The sequence below is a fragment of the Vicugna pacos genome, chromosome 18 (genome assembly GCF_048564905.1).
Source record: "Vicugna pacos chromosome 18, VicPac4, whole genome shotgun sequence".
Taxonomy (NCBI): domain Eukaryota; kingdom Metazoa; phylum Chordata; class Mammalia; order Artiodactyla; family Camelidae; genus Vicugna; species Vicugna pacos.
The window spans coordinates 22,304,309-22,325,364 of NC_133004.1; the positions used below are offsets into that span (position 1 = coordinate 22,304,309).

The following is a 21,056-nucleotide window of genomic DNA, read 5'->3' on the forward strand; positions in this document are numbered from 1 at the left end:
AGCTCAGCTCGCATTCCGCGATCGGCAAGTTCACTACACGTTTGGAGAAGGCTAACACGCTTAGGAGAGAGCTGAGCGATCACAGTCTCCTGATCATGGGAATCAGCCAGAGGGAAAGTGAGCTTGAGGCCTGGCTTTGAGAAGAGGGCAGAGACTCCAGCCACCCGAGGACATCGGGTGAGTAAGATTCACGCAAGGATAACTAAGTCTCAGGGTCAGGAGGAGGGAAGCCCGCACTGCACGCTGGAATCTGCGAGACTGACGGTCGCATTGCACGCCGGGATTTGTAGTCCGGCCCTTGCCAAGACCACCCCCCCCCAGACTAGTTACATTCGGCTACGCTCGACCTCGTCCTTACACGGATAAGGTGCAGTCTTGGTCGTCCAGCACGGAATGACGAGGCTCCTCAAGGCAAGTTACTTAGTAGCACTTCTTAGAGCAAACATCTCAGCATAGGCTACCAAGGAACTGCATTGGGTAAGGATGCGCATGCAAAAGACGAGTTCTTGCCTGGGCGCGCAATAGGCCCCGCCCCCGGAAGCTCCGGCGCTGCGTGCGTGCGTTGTCCTCGTGAGGCCGCCTTGAGCCGGGTGGCGCAGGCGCAGTGTCCCCGGCCCAAGATGGCGGCGCGGTGCTCCACACGCTGGTTGCTTGTAGCCGTCGGGTTCCCGCGGCTGCCGGCTGCAGCGGGGAGAGGAGCCCGGCCGCCCGTGGGGGGCGTGGTGGGGGCATCGCTGGGCCGCAGTCTGAGCGTCACCGCCTTCGCGCCTTCCCTGCGAGCTCGCGGTTCCGGGGCGCTGCTGACATTGAGACCCGGTGTCAGCCTTACAGGTGAGGGCAGGCTCCAGCCCCCGAGTGAGGGGAAAGGAGTGACTCGTTTCGCTCCAGTTACGGGGGTTGCGGGGTGGAGTTTGTCTTCCGACCTACCTGCGGAATCACTTCGGGTGATGGGCACGCAGGAGGCAGAGAGGCTCAAATGGCTATTTAGAAGCGGTGAACCGAGGAGAGCTGCGTGGAGCCCCCGGCGGCGGGGATGAAACGCCCCGCAGGCCTTGAACCTTCACCTCTCTGTCAACATTTCTGGAGGCCTCTTTCCGGCTTGCCGCTGTTCTTCTGCCCGATTCCTTTCCCTCCTTTCTACTTCTTAGCCTGTAGAGGAAGGGAAGAGGTAACGGCCATTCGGTGAGCACCTGCTCTTGGGCTAGCTAAGCACCTTGTGCCTCATCTCACTTGTTAACAGCAGCCCTGCAACGTGGGGATCATCATCCCCATTTTAAAGAATGGGAAACTGAGGTTCTAGCAGAGGAGTTGACCCTCCCAAGGTCATAAAGTTAGATAAGAAGAGTTGTCCCAAACCCAAAGCTGTTCTTTCAGAACTACGCTCTTTCCATCACACGGTGTAAATTGGAAGGCACGCTTACTGTTTTTTAGAAATCTTTATGTTGGTTATTTTGCTAAAAATGCAAACTCATATTTATTGAGCATTTCCTATGTACCAGGCATGGATCACTTCCACGTGATAGAGACTATTGTTCTGTTTTATAGATAAATAAGTTGAGGCTTAGATGGTAACTGGTAGGATGTCACAAAGCTAGAAAGTGGGAGAGTCGTGATTCAAAACCTCCTGCTTTTTTAATGCTGGAAGTGATGTTGAATTAATATATACTGAGCCTTTTAAGTGCTTAGCCATGATGGTTTCTTATGTTATGTGTTGAATGACTTCCCTTATAGTGAGATAAGGAAGGAGGAAACACTGAACACCCAACTATGTGCCTGAATTGTGCTAGATGTTTGTGTCCCCTAGAATTTGTACAAATGATAGTTTAAACTATCTATAAACTTACAGAGATGATTAATTAAAGGGTCTGACAAGGTAGTTTACACAAGATGCTTTCCTATTGAGATCCAGTTTTGTAATGCTTACATAATAGCTAGTTATTAAAATATCAGTAATTGTGATTACCTTATACAGTGAACACTACTCCAGTAGCGTGTGTGAGACCCGAGCAAATTATGTAATCCTTTTGTGCCTTCCATTCCTTAACTGAAAAAAATTTTAATAGGTATATATCGAGGGCTTGTCATATGCCAGTTACTGTTATAGGTACTGGGGATATAGCAAAGACCAAAGAGATTGGATGTGATTTTGGTCACGTGATCCCACTTTTTTATTCTGTTCCTACCACTTATATTTCTTCATGGATGGAGCAGTAATCAAGGTTTCCTCAGGGTTATTTGAATCCATGTCACGCTGTATTTCTCAATATGAGCAAAAGTAGTCATTTTTAGGTTTTGCTAATGTTTTCTAATGTCAAGGTTGTTTGGAATAGAATTTGACTGCATCTTTTTGCTCAGATATTAATTCTTTTGATGCTTATTAAGCTAAACTTGTTCATACCACATTTGTACAGGTTTGGGGAACATTTTTTGGTAATTGTGTATGCGTGGGTGAGAGACAGACAAGCACTAAGTGCTGAGCCTGATGTGTAAGGAATTGCAGTCAGCTTTCCTTTTCCCCGAGTGAGCCCAGTGCCCACAATGGGCATGTTTTGTATCAGGTGATGAACACATGTGAGAGGTGGCATCCTTCAAGGTGCACTCTATTACCACATCTAAAGTCATGAACTCATCCCCCAAACATCTCAAGTCCAGTAGTGCAATTAGATGATGTAAAAACAACACTTTAAATCCGACTTTTCTCCCAGAGCAGAAGGTAGTTATTTCACACTGGGTTGGCCATTCTTGGACCGACTTGGAGACTAATCCTCTTCTGGGTTATTCTAAAATGGGCGGGACATTTATTGGTCATATCTTGGGGGAAAATGTGTCTATTAAATGAACTCTTTCTAATTACTGCTAATCATTGATACCTTTGGGATAATGTCAGAAGTCATCAAACTTGTATGAGTTAAATGTGATTTGTGTTTATATGCAGTTTTGCACATTGCTGTCCCCTGTTCTAACCCAAGCCTAAATTCTCTTATGATGTTGAAGCTGCAGCTGCCAGAGCCTTTGCCACTACCAGCCTCCGCCTTCTGGATTGGAAGGGGTGATAGGAGAGGCAAGATGAGTCGAGGTAACCTCTCCCTCCTGAGTGAAGCAGGGCTGAGTACAGGAGCACTAAGAAACTAGCTCTGGTGTTTTTCTCAAATCTGATTGGAGAAACATAACAGTAGTCTCTAATCCCTACTGCTCCCACCCTGTCTGCTTTTCATGTGCCAGAAAATCTAAGCTGCAGCAACAGAGAACAAGTAACGGGGATACTGAAAATATAGATCTGCTTCCTGGTTCTGATTTTAATCAATCTGACCATTCCTCCTCATTCTTCTGTCTGATTATCCTTTATCCTGCAAGCTTCCTGGATATGCTCAGCCCTCCATGCCCATAAATTTTAAGTATTCTCCCGATCCTTGTTTTATTTTTTTTGAGAGCTCTTTCTCATGCATATCTGGTTGATTCTCTGTTTAGCACTTGCTGAGGCTCCATATTGCCCTCAAGATAAAATCCAGGCTCTTTAGCATAGTTCAAAGGCCCTTCTCTTTATTCCCAGGCCTCATTAATCATCATCACCATCATCTCTATCACCCGCCTACCCGCCCCCATGAGTCTCCAATCTAGTTACATCATAGTATCTGCACTGAAATGCAGAAGGTCCTTGACACACATACACACACACACACACTCTCTCCCCCTCTCTCCCCCTCTCCCTCTCTCTCTAGTTACATCACAGTACCTACAATTCCTAAATGCACAAGAACTTTCTCCCTCCAAACCAAAGGTGATCGTATGATTTAGCTACTAAATGGAGTGCTTTTGAAAGTGAAAGAGGGTGCTATTGCAAACAGTGTTGGGACTACAAGCATAAATCTGGATGGATTCAAGCCCTCCTTAGCCTAGCTAGTTTTAACAGCTTAACAACAGGTGCCTTAGAAGACCTACCCTGAATTTCTGAGATAGAGTTGTAGTGGTTCTCAACTGGGAGTTATTTTACCCTCCAGGAGACATCTGGCAATCTCTGGAGATGTTTTCAGTGGCTAGTTTGGAGGGGGGGTGCTACTGGCAACTGGTTGACCAGGGCTGCTGCTAAAAACACTGTATTATAAATACCTAGATATATTAGGATATAAATAAATACATAGGGCTGCCATAACAAAGTACCACAGACTAAATGGCTTAAACAATGGGAAATTATTTTCTCACAGTTCTGGAGGCTGTAAAATTCCACGACCAGTGTTTTAGCAAGGTTGTCTTTAAAGACCCCATCTCCAAATCCAGTCACATTCTGAAAAGCTGGGGGTTAGGACTTAAAACATAGGAATTTGGGGGTTGGTGGTCACAATTCAGCCCATAACAATAGTACTGTGCTCCACCCGACCCATGAGAAGAACCCGATCCCATCAGTAGTGTGGAGGTTGAGAGACCCAGGTTAGGTGACCCTTTTGTGTATTCTCACTCTGCATCCCTGCGTGCTAATACCATTTCACACATGGCCTCTCACACTTCCCTGTGGGGCTGTACGCTCCTTGAGGGCACTGACTTTGACTCTTTTTCATCTTGTATCCTCGGTGCCTAGTACAGTGTTAAGGTCTGGAATGAATGTAAGCTCCTAGAGGGCAGGGCCTTTGAATGGTTTGCTGCTGGAGCCCAGTGCCTGGCGAGCAGAGCTGCTCAGTGAGTGACTGCTGAATGAATGAGTGCTGAATCCAGAAGCTTCTCCTTGGCAGGCAAACCTTCCACTTAACGCCAGGAGCTGCCTCATGATTCTCATTCCCTTTCTTGACTTCTGCTCCCTCTTCAGCCTTAACTTGGCCTCTACTCCCCAACCCCGCCCCGCCCTCCCCATCTTCAGTTGTCACAGGATAGGTTGGGGGTTAGGAGGCAGGACTTAAAATTGTAGAGCAGCCTCCTCCCTTCACTTGGTGATGGGCCAGTCCAGCTAGGACTCTGCTCCATACCCAGAAGGCAGTTGAGTACATGTGTCTGTCAGCCTTTCCTCCCAGCTGCTGATGCAAGAGGCCTGAAAGGAGGGGGGGGGTGCAGAGGGGACGAAGGGGAGCAGCCTTGTGTGTTGATCCCTTTCGGGTTGTGTACTCTGGGGTGAACAGAGGTTTCAGGACAGGACCCTTTAACCTTGTGTGTCTCTCTATATACACACATGTGTGTGTGTGTATATACATATGTGTACATATTGTTTTTAGGGGAGGGCTCAGCACTTTTATCGGATTCTCTCAGAGAGATCTATGACTATAGACCGGGGACCATTTCTTTAGCACCGTGGCTCTCAAATCATCACCTGGAGGGCTTGCTGGACCCTACCTCCAGGATTTTGGATTCAGGTTTCGGTGGGGCTGGAAAATTTACATTTCTGACAAGCTGATGATGCTGCTGGTTCAGGGACCACACTCTGAGAACTACCCCGTAAGCAGATACCCAGGGTTGCATGGTCGAGGGGAAGAACCTGGGAGTTGTTAAGCACTGAGTGGGACAAGGCATGTGGGAGTACCTGGCACCTGGCGCGTGCTCCGACAGTGGAGCAGGAGAGCGAAGTCCCTTTTCAGTCATCTCAGGTGCAGCCCCCATCTGGGGTGCGGTTCCTTAAGAGGTACAGTGAGGCTACAGCCCTAGTGTAATCCAGCCAGAATCAGCCCCGTCCAACGCTGTTTTATAGTCTTCACATACAGTGGCTTTAGCCGTTTTTGAAGTGCGTGAGTTTGGTCTGCAGTGGGCTTGGAGGAGAACAGGCCCTAAAGCTGTGACGTGTTTGCTCCTTTACAGGTACTACCCTGCTGGTTGTTGACTCAGTTACCTTTTGTTGAGTACATTTCCAGAGTGATTTTCTTTTCTTTGTTCTTTGTTCTTTTTTTAGGAGTGAAATGTTACCCTTTTGTTTGCACTGCCTCCTTCCACACGAGCGCCCCTATGGCCAAAGAGGATTATTACCAGATATTAGGAGTGCCCCGAAGTGCCAGCCAGAAGGAGATCAAGAAAGCCTATTATCAGGTGTGTATGGAAGCCACATTTTAGAGACAGGAAAGCTGTCGATCTAGTCTGATCCTGAGCATTGCAGGGTATATGCTCGTACGTGTCGGTTGTGCGCAGCTGACAGTGTGGAACGAAATGATAAAGGTGGGCTTCGCTGGGCCATGTCCCTCAAGTGCATGATGCCATGCTGGTTGGTGCTTCAGAATAAAGAGGAGAGTCAGAACCAAAGGTTGAAAAAAAATCTTTTTCCAGGGCTGTTTTTGTACTTAAATTTATTCTGCATCTTCTGATCAGTAGATATACTGGTCTGAGTTTTATTTTAGATCGTCATTCTTTGCATTCAGCTAAAAGTTTATGGATTTAGAATTCTTTTCTTAACCCAGAAACTGAAATTCCCACCATCGTGGCCCAGGATGTGTTGGGCTGATGGGTGAAGTGGCACGTGGACCGGTGGTCTCTGGACTTTTACTCTGACCAAAAAAAAAAAAAAGACTGAGGGCACTGATGTAGGAATACTAACTTTTGTATTTTGCCTAATATAGATGTTAAAAGTAATTAAGTACAATCTATTAACACCATTTGATAAAAGAAAGAGCACCTTAACATAAAAATAGGAAAATCATAATATAAGAATGAAGAAGATTAAATTTAATAAAGTTAGTAAATTAAATAAAATTAAAAATTTTTATTTATTACTTTTATGAAAAATTTTCTCTAAAGTCTTGATTTTCCTTCCTTATTTTTTTTTTTTGTGGGCAAACAAAAACTTTGTCTAAGCTTAATGTTTGTGAACCAAATACTGATCAAGATCAGACCTAACAGCTTATGGCTTGGATAGCTACTCCTTCCTTTTGCCTTTTTTTTTTAAGTGTACAATTTACTGATTTTCAGTATATTCACAGAGTTGTATAACTATCACTACAATTAATTTAAGAACATTTTCAGCACCTCAGAGAGAAACCCCATACCATAAGCACTTATTCCCCATTCTCTCTCTTCTGCCCTTAAAATTGTTAACCTACTCTTTCTATATATAGATTTGCCTATTCTGGAAATTTCACAGAAGTTAAGTCATGTGATATGTGGGCTTTTGTGACTGGTTTCTTTTACTTTAGAATAATGTTTTCCAGGTTTATCCACGTTATAACACATATCAGTACTTCATTCCTTTTAATGGTCAAATAACATTACATTGCATGGATATACTATGTTTTATTTACCTATTCATCAGTTGGTGGGTATTTGGATTGTTTCCACTTTTTTGGTATTATGAGTAGTGCTGCTGTGAACATCCATGTGTAAGTTTTGTGTAGACCTATGTTTTTATTTCTCTGGGGTATGTACATATACCTAGGTGTGGACTTGCTGGATCAGTTCATAGTAATTCTAATTGCCACATTTAACCTTTTGAGGAACTTCTGAACTCTTTCAAAGTGGCTGCACTGTTTTAGATTCTCACCAGCCTTTGTGAAGGTTCCAGTTTCTCCATATCCTTACCAACACTTGTTATCTGTCTTTTTGATTCAAGTCATCCTAGTGGGTGTGAAGTGGTGTCTCACTGTGGTTTTGATTTGCTTTTCAATGGTGGCTAATGATGTTGAGCACCTTTTCATGTGCTTATTGGCCATTTACTATGTATATATTCAGATTCTTTGCCCATTTTTTGTGTGCAGGGTCTGGGCGGTAATTAGGTTTATCTTTTTTTTTTGGAGATCCTGGGGATTGAACCCAGGACCTTGTGCATGCTAAGCTAGCACTCTGTCACTAAGCTATACTGCCCACTCCTTTGCACATTTTTAAATTGAGTTGTCTTTTTATTACTGGGCTGTAAGGGAATGAGGAAGGACTGGAGGTAGGAAGCAGAGATCCTGGCTTGGGATAGTGAATAGCATGTCTTTTGAGCTGATGCAAGGGTGGGAGGAGGTTGGGGAGACGGAGGGTGGGGCCACCTTAATGGGGCATACGAGGCCATTAGCAAGTACTAGAGATTGAATTGAAGAGACAGTAGGGAACCATCCAAGTTTTCAGGTGTGGAAGTGAAAGGATCAGGTAGAGCTGTGTAATTTAAAACTGGAAATTTAAAACATAGTCTCTATGGAGCAGTTACTGAGGTTAGACCTTGATCAAGACCTTGGGACCATCTCTGTGACCTACCATGGTGTATGGCCCGTGCCTAGACAGCCCCCTTCAGACTTGGCACACAGCCTCTATTGTGCTTCCTTGTGCTGGAGTGAGGTCCAGCATCTCCAGGAGCAGAGTAAGCAGCCAGCTGCTGGCAGTGACGGAGCCAGACGCCTCCTGAGCCACTTTCATCTTCTGGAGTCTGTGCCCTCTTCACCCTTACATCAGGGTGATCCAGACTTGGAATGAATCAGGAGCCTCAGCAAACACAGTGATGACCTGCAGAGCACACAGCACTTCTCGGTGTGGCCAGGAGGAGGCCCTCATTTTAGAGCTGCTCAGCATGCCAGTGTGCTTGCTGAGATCCTGTTTTGTTTTTTAAGATTTAAATCTATGTTTTGAGTAGGTAATACATTCTCTTTTTGAGAATTCAGAAAGTGCAAAGGAGTGCACAGTGAAAAGCCTTCCTCCTTCCCGTTCATCTCCATCCCTCCAGTAGCAGTCGGTGTTTCCAGTTTATTGTATGTTCTTCTAGAATTAAGTTATATAGCAGATACACCTACTTACCTATCCAATTATTGTCCTCTTTTTTTTTTACAAAGGTGATAATCTACTAGATACACTGCTTTGTGTCTTTCACAATGGTGCCCGTTCTAAAGAATTAGTTGTTATTTTTGTTAGAGATTTGTTATGGTTGAAAAATGTGTATATACCTCAGATTTGAAGAAAAGGTTTATTTTATTTTATTTTATTTTATTTATTACCCTTAAATAATAAACTTTTGGTCAAATTTGAAAACTGAACACAATGCATGGAGTGTATGTTCTTAATTCTGGCTGCATGTGTTTTGCTTTTTGTTTGTTTTCATTGAGGTATAATTGACATGTTAGTTTCAGATGTACAACATAATGATTCAATATTTGTATACACTGTGAAATGATCATCACAATAAGTCTAGTTAGAGATGGTTTATTTTAAAGTCTAAAACCTTGTTTTAAGAATTGCTATTGGTTGCAAAATCTTAGACAACTGCTACAAAGGACGTGAGGTTGTGACTGGTATCTGGGGTTCAGTTTTAGTAATCATCCTATGTTCATAGTAATTTGACTATTTCCTCCCTTAGCTTGCCAAGAAGTATCACCCAGACACGAATAAGGATGATCCCAAAGCCAAGGAGAAGTTCTCCCAGCTGGCAGAGGCCTATGAGGTATGTGGCCCGCCGGTGTGTGCGGTCACTGTCATTCAGCTGTGTGTGTGCGTCAGTGTGCTGCCCAGTGGGACCTGACTTGTTAGAAGTGTGAAGGTTGTGTCCCTGCACCAGATCACCTCCTAGAAGAGAAACAAGATTCCCAGGTCTCACACTAGATCTAACTTGGAATCTCAACAGAGAACAGGATCCAGTAATTTGTAGCAACCGAGCTCCCCAGGTCACTGGGACTTGTAGCTGGGTCTGGGAACTCCTTGTTGGATTATGTAGTTCCACACCTATTTGATGACCCCGCTCCTACGTAGGGCATCGCTGTCTGGTGGGATGGTGGGTGTTATAAAAGTAGACCACCACTGCCCTGGAAGAAGAGGGCCGAAGTGGACAGCAAACAGCCGCCGAACAACTACAGAGCTCTGTGAAAGTGGGCCTCCTCCCAGACTTCGGCCGCGTTGAAGGGCCTCGGGATGTGCATGTAGGGTATCATACGTCTCCTGTGTGTGTGCGCGCGTGCATCCTCCAGCCATTTGAGAGGAAGTCGCGGACAGGGTATCTCTCTATTCCTAAGTGCTTCTGTGTGTGTATTCTCTAAGAACAAGAACATTCTTTTCCATAACCGCAGTACCGTTGTCAGGATCAGGAAATTTCACGTTGAGATGATACCACTGTCCTTACTTGGCGGCCGTGTCCCTGGGCCTCAGGAGGCTTGGGAGACCCTGACGGCTGTGCCTTTCACCATAGGTTCTGAGTGATGAGGTGAAGAGGAAGCAGTATGACACCTATGGCTCCGCTGGCTTCGATCCTGGGGCTGGCAGCTCCGGGCAGAGCTACTGGAAAGGAGGCCCCACTGTCGACCCAGAGGAGCTCTTCAGGAAGATTTTTGGGGAGTTCTCATCCTCTTCTTTTGGAGATTTCCAGGGGGTATTCAATCAGCCTCAGGAGGTAAGCATCTCATTTTGAGGAATCATTCCAATTTTGGCTGCTCAGTGTGATGCAAACAGATTTTGCCAGTTTCTGTTTCTCAAAGAAGAAGGTAAAGTGGCTTAAATGGAATGATTTAGGGGTAGCCATCTTGGTAGGAAATAGTTCCAGTATTTGGAGAACTGTGTAAGTAATAAGGTGCACCAGTTTGCTCAATCAGGCAGCACCTCAGGCTCTCAGAGTCCATAATTAGAGTGGGAGTATTTTATCTAGAGCCTGTGTCATTATTCTTGGAGAGCTCAATCCAGTAGGGAGGTAGTGCCAATACCATCTCTTCTGTATTTATGTCTTGTTTAAGATATTATCAGAGTTAGAGAGGGGAAATGTTTCATTATGTAAGTTACGATTGTGGATCATTTGAGCTGTTAGTAAGGACCATGTACAAATGTTATCCCTGAGCATTTTCAGTTTATTGAAAAGTACATTTTCACTTAAATTAAAAAAAAAAATCTCCTAAAAATCCCAAGGAGCAGGGCAGAATCAGTTAAGTGAGTGCCATCTATTCTTACTTGACAGAATACAGGTAAGTTAAAAAGTAAAATAATTGGGAGAAGAGATGAATTGGTGGAGCACAGGATTTTCAGGGCAGAGAAAACTTTTTGCATGATACTATAATGAGGCTACAAGCTATCGTATGTTTGTTCAGACCCAGAGAGTGTACAAGACCAGGAGTGAATCCTATTGTAAACTATGGGCTTTGAACGTTTATATGTCAATATAGGTTCATCTTTTTTTTGGCTTTTTGTTTTTTGAGGGGGAGGTAATTGGGTTTACTTATTTACTTATATTTGGAGGAGATACTGGAAATGAACCCAGGACCTTGTGCATGCTAAGCATGTGCTCTACCACATGAGCTATACCCTCCCCTCTACATAGCTTCATCCTTGATTAAAAAAAAAAAAGTACCATTCTGGTGGGCGATGTTGATAATGGAGGAGGCTGTGCATGTGTGGAGGCAAAGGGTATGTGGGAAATATCTGTACCTCCCTCTCAATTTTGGAAACCTAAAACTGCTTTAACAAATAAAGTCTTTAAAAGAGAAAGTGAAGTAACTGTAAACTGCTGGCCAGCTCCCTCCCTTACTTTTAGAGAGATAACAGGTCATCCTTTGATTTATTTAGTACATCATGGAGTTGACATTCAATCAAGCTGCCAAGGGCGTCAACAAGGAGTTCACGGTGAACATCATGGATACCTGTGAGCGGTGTGACGGCAAGGGGAGCGAGCCTGGCACCAAGGTGCAGCACTGCCACTACTGCGGTGGCTCCGGCATGGTGAGAGCGTGTCAGGGCCTGGCCTCCCGGGGTCCCCTCCACTGTGCTCCCTACCCTTCTCCCCACCATTCCTTTTTCCTGTGCGCCCGTGAATATTTATTCAGCAGTACCTAGGGCTTTGTGGGTTCATAACTAGGTGGGACGATTTTATCTAGAACCTTCTTTGTGTTTCCAGGGGTGCTCTGTCCTGGTCAGCAATACAGAAGCAGCACAGAAACTGCTGTCCTCCGTGTGAATGTACTTTGGGCCATTTTGGTCATTTGAAACCAGGGTCGGGGGAAGGGAACTGAAATTTTGATTGAAATATAATCTTTCTTTTTCTTTTTGTTGAGCTTTAGATATAATTCAAACTTAGAGTATTATGAAGAACTGCTCCCTTCTTCCTTTTACCCAGCTTCACCAGTTGTTAATACTTTGTCCCATTTGCTTTGTCATTTATGGTGTGTATTTTCTAAGAGCAAGAACATTTTTTTTTTTGAGTAAAGGTAGATTTATTCAGAGAAATACATTGAAAGGCAAGAGAAAGGCCACGAAGTGTGGCGGTTGGGTGCTCAGATTAAAAGTAGGTACACACTCCATAGGCAGAGTGTGAGCTGTCTCCAAAGAGGGAGAGAGAGGGGACCAAGAACATTCTTTTATGTAACCACACAGTAAGTTGTCAAAATCAGGAGATTTAATATCGATACAATACCATTATCTGTACTTACTCAAATTTTTTCTTTTGTCCTTATAATGCTCTTTTTACCCCCAGGCCCAGGATCCAATCTAGGATCTTTGCAGTGTTTGGTTGTCATATTTTTTGTCTGCTATAATTGGGAACAGTTTCTCAGTCTTCCTTTGTCTGTCATGAACTTGACAGTTTTTTGAGATTACAGGCCAGCTGCTTTGTAGAATGTCCCTCCTTTGGGTCATCTGATATTTTCTCATGATAAGATTTAGATTGTGCATTTTTGGCAGAGACACCCCAGAGATGTAGTGCCCTTTCCATGGATCATCTCTGGAGTCATGAGGTGTCAGTCTGTCCTGTTAGCGCTGATGTTAATGTTTGATCACAGTCAGTTAAGGTACTGTCTGCCGGCTTTCTTCACTGTAAAGTTACAATTTCAAAATTAACAAGGAAGTCATGAGGTATCTTGACACTATGTAAGTACCCTGTTCCTTATCAAACTTTTACCCACTAGTTATAGCATCCATTAGTCATTCTTGCCTAAAATTAATAATTACTGTTACTGTTGCAAAATGGTGATTTTCTGATTACAATATCCCTTCTTTGTTTATTAGTTGGCATTCTACCGAAAGAAGAGCTTTCTTTTCTTCTCCATTTATTTATTCATTTGTTCGTATCAGTATAAACTCACAGACTGTTATTTTATTCACTGGGGCATCATCAAGATAACTACTTACTTTCATGCCCAAATTATCCCCTACTTGGCCTGTGGAAGTCTCTTCCAGCTGACTGCTGTGTCCTTTTGACATGGCCCCATCGTTCTCTCAGCACTTCCTTACTTTCTATCACAACAGGATATTCTAGACAACTTGTACTTTGCCTGCCATACCCTGGAACTAGCCATTTCTCCAAGGAGTCCTGGTTCCTTTTAGTGTCTAATGGGATTTAGAAACCAAGATCTGTGCCTCAGGTGTGTGCATTGTGCCTGGAGTGTCACTGCTTCCAAATCCTCTCAGCAGACTGAGCCAGGAAAAAAGTGTGTGCTTGTGCATGTGAGCACTTGTGCATGTGCACACACAGATACATATTCCATATCTATCTGTTTTTCCATATTCATATTGTAGATGTATATATGCACGTATGTACACACCAATCCAGCCACTCTTGCAAACCACCCACCATCCATCCAACATATCAGTGAGTTCAACCTGATTGTTCCACTTTCAGTCCAACACCACTGGGTTTATCTAGTCTTCTGCCTGTCTACATTTGAAACTATTTTCTAGTAAAGAGAAGTTTGGCTCTAATTATCCTTAATATTCATTTGTTTGATCCTGCAACACAAAAAGTAGTTTCAGAATCGTTACTCATACCACTGCAGGATACAGTCCTACTTAACTGGCATGTGATATCTAGAGTTCTTTTTATCTTTAGATTGAGGGTATGTTGTTAAAATACTGTGCTCAGTTTATGTAGGTCACTTCTTTTTCTCCCACTTCACTATGATTATACTATTTGTTTGAAATGCAGTCAGGTTTCCATTGAATATGTTTGTATTGCATTTAAATGGTTTCTTTTTTAAGGGAGTTGGATTGTTTGCCTCCCCTCCTTTAAATTCAGATCATTGTGGTTTGTGTGTGTACGGGGGCGGGGAGGGGATAGAATTTGTCTTTGAGCACTGAAAAGCATAAAAAGGAGACAGAAGTCTCTGATAGTCCCACCACTGTTAGTATTTTAGTGTGTTACCTGCTAGTTGTTGATTAGGGATGTTATTTTTGTTTTATATTAGCTAAGTTCGGGGGGGGTTGTAATTAGATTTATTTTTTCGTTTTTTAGATAGAGGTACTGGGGATTGAACCCAGGACCGCGTGCATGCTAAGCACGCACTCTGCTACTGAGCTGTACCCTCCCCGCTTTGCTAGTTTTTGAATAAGTTATATATGCAAATCTTTGAAAATTCAGTGGGTACAAATTGAGAACTGCGTAAGATAAGTCTCCCTTGCATTCTTCTTCTTTTTTGTCTTTTTTTGACGAGGTTGGTAATTAGGTTTATTTATTTATTCATTTATTTTTGGAGGAGACTCTGGGGATTGAACGCAGGACCTCATGCGTGCTAAACATGCACTTTACCACTTGAGCTATATAACCTCCCCCTCCCTTGCATTCTTGACTTTTACATTGTGTTCCACTCTCCAGAAGCAGCCTTTTGTTCTAGATGCAAGCCTGTATGTGCACGCATATGTGTGCGTGCATTTTTTCATACCAAAGGTAGAATACACTGTTAGCACTGTTTGTACCCTGGTGTTTTGTGTCTACTTCTCAGTATGTTTGGGAAATACTCTGCACGTATAACTGCCTCACTCTTTTTATGGTCACAATAGTCCTTCATATAGACACATCACTGTTTGTTTAGCCAGGCCACTATCGCTGGATGTTTTGCTGTTTCTCATCTTTTGCTATTATAGACAGTGAATAGTTTTGCATAATGTCATTTCTTATATTCATTTTTTTGAATGTGCAGATATCTATTGTACATGAAGTGGAACATCTTTTCTAAGATTTGAGAGCTGTTATTTTCCTTTGCATCTGTTCAGTCTTTTGCCCTTCTTTCTGTTGAGTAATTGATCTTTTTCTTATTCATTTGTAGAAACTCTTTATAAATTAATTCAATTAGTCTTTTGTCAGTGAATTCAGTTGCATTTTTTTAATCTGTCTTTTGACTTTGAAAGTTTTTGCCTGTTTGTTTATAATTTTCTTTTTATTTTTTAACACCTTTATTGTGGTATGGTTCTTGTATAGTAAACTACACATATTGCAGATGACTTCTGATAGATGTATACACCAAAGAAACCACCACCACAATCAAGACAGCTAACATTTCCATCACTCCCCAGGAGGTGCAATTTTCGAATTCCCAATTTGTCCCTTTCCACCCTCTTTACCCCCTGGTAACCATAAGTTTGTTCTCTATGTCTGTGAGCCTGTTTCTGTTTTCTTGTAGACCAGTTCATTTGTGTCCTTTTTTTAAAGATTCCACAGATGAGTGATACATGGCATTTTTCTTTCTCTTTCTGGCTTATTTCACTTAGAATGCCAATCTGCAGGTAAATGGCATTTTTCTTTTTTATGGCTGAGTGGTATTCCATTGACACGCACACATGCGCACACACGCACACACAAAACTTCTTTATCCAGTCCCATTTGTCCATGGACATTTGGGTTGTTTCTATGTCATGGCTATTATAAATAGTGTATGTAATTTTCAGCCGCTGAATCATACATACAGTTTTCCCTCACTTTTCACTGTTTATCATAGTGAAAGCACTTTTCCATATCTTTGAATATTTTTAAACATTTTTGATGGCTGAATAATAGTCCACTGATGGGTGTGTCCAGTTACCTATAAATCCTGCTGATAAAAGGACCAATTTGCTTAGTCTAAGAAAGTGAAGTTGTGCTTGTGTTCCTCTAGAGGGCGCTCTTAGGATGAGGATTCCCATGGATACAGTTTTGTGAGCCAAGTTGCTGCCACTTGTTACAGATACTCTTATTGATCCCAGTCCCCTCTCATTTCTAAGGTCCTTTCTCCAAGGCCCTGAATCGCTATGACTTTCTTTTTTCACATTTTTAAGGTGAGCACTGAGGTATGATAGTAAAGCTGAAGTATGTTTCTCTCCAAGTATAATGTTTGAGATCGGGAAAAAATATTTGCAACACATTTGCTAAAGGGTTAGTATTCCTAATATGTAAAGGGCTTCTTCAGAATAATAAGAAAAAGACTAACAACTTATTGGAAAAACAGGTCAGGGTGAGCAGAGGAGGAAATGCAAGTGACCAGCAGTCAGGGAAGTGCAGAGGGAGCCAAGAAGATGCCTGAGGCTCACCCTTCAGCTGGTACACGTTTCAAAGTCGGGTACCGTCCCTGCTGCTGCCCAAGCCTCTGCACTGATGGTGGAAGTGGAAACCACCCTGGCTTTGGGAAGTGGTGGTTACAGTAGCTGTTCAACTTGACACGTGCATCTCTGTGGGGACATACCCTACAGATCACACTTGAAAAATTGCACACCTACAGGATGTCCTTTGGAGCCTGTGTGTAATAGTGAAGGACTGGACGGCCTCGGTGACCACCAGGAGTAGGTTGTCTGGAAAACATGGTGATGAGGAATGCTCTCCAAGATCATTACATTGTTAAAAACAAACAGCAAAAGCTGCAGAACTGTGTGCACAGTATGCTACCTTGGCTTATGGAAAACTCGTAATGCTTTTCAGGCCAAGTGGATGGCTTGAAATGTGTGTGTCAAAGTAGAATATCACTATAGCTGTGCCTATAAGGAAGGGACCTGGAATGATTAGGGGTCAGGGGTCGGGGCACACTTAACTGTTCACCATACCTCCATTTTTCACTTTAGAAATTTTTACCATATACACATAGGACCTTTTCAAATAAATATAACACATAAAATTTTAAAGATAATAATTATTTGTCCCAGCCGGTCCGCCTTTGGAAATCTGTGTTACAAAAGATAAAGACATTAGAATAGAAGGACAGATGTGCAGAGACTTTTTTCTGCAACACTGAAACATAAGTATTAAAATGGAAATTGAAATCTATATTTATTGGCCTGGAGGAATGTTCACGATGTGTCATGAAGATAAAATGAAGAGCAAGTTGCAGAGTGATAGTATAATGCACTCATTATAAAATTTTTACTTAAAAAAGAAACTCTTGTGAAGAAAAAAAACAGTGAGTTGTGGGAAGAGCACCTCAAACTGAGCTACTAAGAGTTGGCCACCCTGGGAGTCAAGGTGAGGGGGAGATTAGCAAGAATTTCATTATATATCTCTGTATCCTTTGATTTGCTGTAACGATTGTACTTAATAATTTACCAAAAAAAAAATAAGGACATTAGGTTAAATAAAAAGGTGCCCAGTGAGGAGCTGATGGGAGTGGCCACAAATTGTAAGGCCCCACCAGCTGGGTGAGGAGCTGGGAGCTGGGGAGGCTCCTGGCGGGGGTGGGGACAAGGGCAAAGACACCCCAGGAGGAGGGGCATAGCAGCACCAGCGCCTGCGAGGGGAGCTGCTTCCCTCATTGCTCCTGGGGTTCCTGTGATGGGGGTGGGGACACTGAGGGGCCTTGGGGGACAGTGCTGCTCCCCCCTCTGCACAGGGGTTGCATTCAGTTGCCACTTTCATCCTGCTTTCCCTGCTTTCCCAGCTGTCCCTTTTCTAATGGGGTGGAGGGGCATTTACTGTTTTTAAAGCGTATTTGCTCAGCTCCCAGGGGGTTTCAGGAACTTCTGTAGAGGGGACCATCTCATTTTTCAGTGTCATATAATCAGCTTGGTGGTTTGGAATTGAGAAGTCAGTGTGTTCTAGGTCAGTTAACAGTTTGAGCCCCTGCACCTGCGTCCTCAGGCAGTATGTTTAGTGCGAATGCACACAAAACAGTAGTCTTCAGCGAAACGATTCCTCTCTCATGCACGTTGTGGTCCCAGGGCCTCGGCTGTCAGTGTGATAAAGGGTCTGTTTTTCTTCTCCTTTTTATCAGGAAACCATAAATACAGGCCCTTTTGTGATGCGCTCCACCTGTCGGAGGTGTGGTGGCCGGGGCTCCATCATCACGACTCCCTGCGTGGTGTGCAGAGGAGCAGGACAAGCCAAGCAGAAGAAGAAAGTGATGATCCCCGTGCCTGCCGGTGGGTCTGGGGCTCCGCCACACTCGGAGGCTGGGAACCAAGGCCCTGGTGTCCTTGTTTCTGGAACCCAGACTGGAGGAGGAGCCGGTGTCTCCTTGCCTTTTCCTTTGTGCCCCAGTTATCCTCAAACTCTGCACACACATGTCCTGTAGGGAGATGGGGCCTGACGGGCCCATCTGCTCCTGCATGAAGAAACTGCCCCTTCCCGCCTCTCTTCTGTCCCAAGGCCATCACTGTTCCCACTACTGGCCCATGCGGCCACACCACCCGCTCCTCCTGCCCTCGGGACCAGTCTGCTCCCCACAACCAGCTCTCGTTCCCAGGGCCACCTTTCCCCTGGGCAGTCTGATCATGTCACTCGCCTTGTGGAGGACCCTGCAGTGACTCTCAGGGGCCAAGAAATGGCCTCCTCTTTTGGCTCCTGTTAGTCTCCAGCCTCCCTTCTTATTAGTCTCCCCCTTGTTACCTGCCCTGAAGCTTCCCGACTTTCATGTAGCCCCTGCTTCCCAGAGCAGAGCCTTTGCATATGCCCTTCCTGGTGTCTGAAGCTCACTGTTCACCTTCTTTTCAGTGGGCTGATTCTGTTCTCCTGGAGCTCCCAGCTCAAACATCACTCCCGTAGGGAGGCTTTCTGGAACCCTCCTTCCTTAGATCCTTAGATGTTCCTTTGTCTGGAGTTGGGATCTTTCCTTCTAAGAATACATCTCTGTTTGTAGTGATAAATTTGTTAGTGTTGTTATTTGGTTAATAGCTGTCTCCTGCTAGACTCTAAAGTCACTGAGACACCATGTGGACCTAGCAGTAAACTTGAATAAATGAATAGAAGGTGCTTTTGTTTGGTTATCAATTATTATTATTATTTTTTAAAATGGAGGTACTGGGGATTGAACCCAGAACCTTGTGCATGCTAAGCACGCACTCTGCCGCTGAACTGGTCCCCCCAGCCTCCCCGGTTACTAATTATTCTATGTTGCACCTTTGAAAAGTTATACTTGTTGCTGTGTTGGATGATTGTGTTGTTTCTTGTTAACAAGAAACAGGAGTAAGGAAGTTGGTGGGTTCTAGATAAGTGGATCTAGGGTAGAAAATGCCTTGGGAGGTCCCAAAATAATTGTTCTCTTTTGAACTTTTGGTTTTATTTACAGGAGTCGAGGATGGCCAGACTGTGAGGATGCCTGTAGGAAAAAGAGAAATTTTCATTACATTCAGGGTAGGTGCTTGCTTGCATAGCTTCTGTTGGGCCCTTGCTCTCCTGGAGAAGGTATCGCCAACGAACGCTTCTCGTGGGAGAGGTAGGAGCTTCACGGAGCCCCTGGCCATCCGCGTTTCCAGGGCGAGCAGTGGCCACCTTGGCAGGGTGATTTAACATGTGTTACATCAAGCTTCTTTGCTGAGTGTGGAGAGAACAAAGTTTCCTCAAAGTGTTTACAAGTTGGAAACATAGCACACATAAAAATACAGGAAACGTCTCCTTTTGTCTTTTATTCATGTATCGAATTGTTCAGAGGGACAGCAAGTGCCAAGGTATATACACACACAAGGGCAGACCTGGTTTCATGAGGTGAGGGAGACGTGAGAGGAGGTCATGCCTTCTGGGAGCAGTTCCACCAGACGTGTCCCTGAGGAGGCCCCCGCAGGGTGCGCAACAGCCTCACTCGTAGTAGCAAGACCCTGACAACAGTGAGTGGACCGCGCATGGGCACAGAGCACCTCAGAGCAGGAGGCTCAGGCCACACGTGTCAGCATGAGACGTTTTGGGACTTCTAGGTCATGATCGAGGGAGGATGCAGGGAGGGAGAGGATCTGTATGAAGTCTTAAACCACACGAGGTGGTAGTATATATTGTTTAGGGACACATAAATATGTGGGAAGAGTAAAAAGATGCTCAGAGGAATGATAAATACTAAACTAACATAGTGGTTACTCTGGAGGGGTGAACAGGTGAGGAGACGTCACCTGTGTCCTAATGTTCTGTTACCTAAGCTGGGTTGTGGGTGCACCACATGTGTTACTTTTTTTACTTGGCCAGTTTTTGAATATATGAAATACTTGATAATTTAAAACAAAGACAAAAATAATGTCAAGTGTGAGACTTCTAGACTGAGGAATCAAAGACAAAGGCAGTGGCCTGGAAGCCAATCGATGAGGAAGGCCTGGTAGAGAATTTAGATTCTGTTCTCAGCTAATAACATAGAGGAAAAAAAGACAGAGAAGAACTCACTGGAAGGCAGAGAATGTCTATTCACAAAATATAGTGCCTTTAAAATCAGAGTGATTTCAGCACTACCAGTCTGACTTGAAGGCAGTTTGTGCCACATGACTGTTGGGAAAATGAACCATCTTTGCCTTTGTAGGTCATGTTAGTCTGTGTGTCTTCATGTTTTCCAGTACACAGTAAGATTTTTATTTTAAATGTTCAAAAGCCGATTTTACGTTTTTATTCTCCTTCACCAAGAAAGATCTGAGGCTGACACCCTTGCATTGCCTTGGAGAAAGGATCTACTGTGGAACTCTCAGAGCCTGGGGTGCTGGCCGCTTTGGTGAAAGTACATTCTCTCTCTCAACACCACTTTCTAGGCTGCTGAGACGCAGGGCTGTTGTCCATTCTCCAGAAGGACTTCCCTGTGCGTAATCCCCATCTTTTGGCCCTAGGTGCAGAAAAGCCCCGTGTTCCGGAGGGACGGCGCAGACATCCACTCCGACCTCTTCATTTCCATAGCCCAGGCTATTCTTGGGGGCACGGCCAGGGCGCAGGGCCTATACGAGACCATCAACGTGACGGTAAGAGGACCAGCACGTTGCGGCCACCCTCGTACATCGATGCCCTGTTTTCCTGAAACAGAAAATGGCTGAGGAATGGCGGGAACCTGTGAACAACCAGCTTGTCTGGGATTCAGAGGACATGGGGTCTAGGGGAGGGCAGGAGGAGTGTTGGGCCATGCCTTGGGTGTGAGTCACCAGGGGCCGTTCCTGGGTTGCGCTCGCTCCTGGGCAGGGGAGCAGTCTCAGCAGCGCCCCCTGCTGGCCCTGCCTCCTCCCAGGTCTCCCTCTCCATGCTCCCTCCCTCCTGCTTCCTGGGCTCACCTTCCCAAACTACCTGCCCCAAGTCCTGTCACAGGCTCTGCTGG

General features: G+C 44.4%; 1 protein-coding gene across 2 annotated transcripts in view; it reads left to right on the plus strand.

Annotated features, from left to right (window-relative positions):
* Positions 1 to 600: 600 nt before the first annotated feature.
* Positions 601 to 21,056, plus strand: part of DNAJA3 (DnaJ heat shock protein family (Hsp40) member A3) — a 29,009-nt gene continuing 8,553 nt past the window's right edge. For both annotated transcript variants that reach the window (XM_006204323.4, XM_006204324.3), the window contains exons 1-8: positions 601 to 831; positions 5,867 to 6,000; positions 9,227 to 9,310; positions 10,049 to 10,249; positions 11,410 to 11,562; positions 17,781 to 17,928; positions 19,074 to 19,138; positions 20,581 to 20,709. In XM_006204323.4, coding sequence (XP_006204385.1) covers positions 621 to 831; positions 5,867 to 6,000; positions 9,227 to 9,310; positions 10,049 to 10,249; positions 11,410 to 11,562; positions 17,781 to 17,928; positions 19,074 to 19,138; positions 20,581 to 20,709 — 1,125 coding nt within the window. In that variant the 5' untranslated portion in view covers positions 601 to 620. The remainder of the gene's footprint in view (positions 832 to 5,866; positions 6,001 to 9,226; positions 9,311 to 10,048; positions 10,250 to 11,409; positions 11,563 to 17,780; positions 17,929 to 19,073; positions 19,139 to 20,580; positions 20,710 to 21,056) is intronic.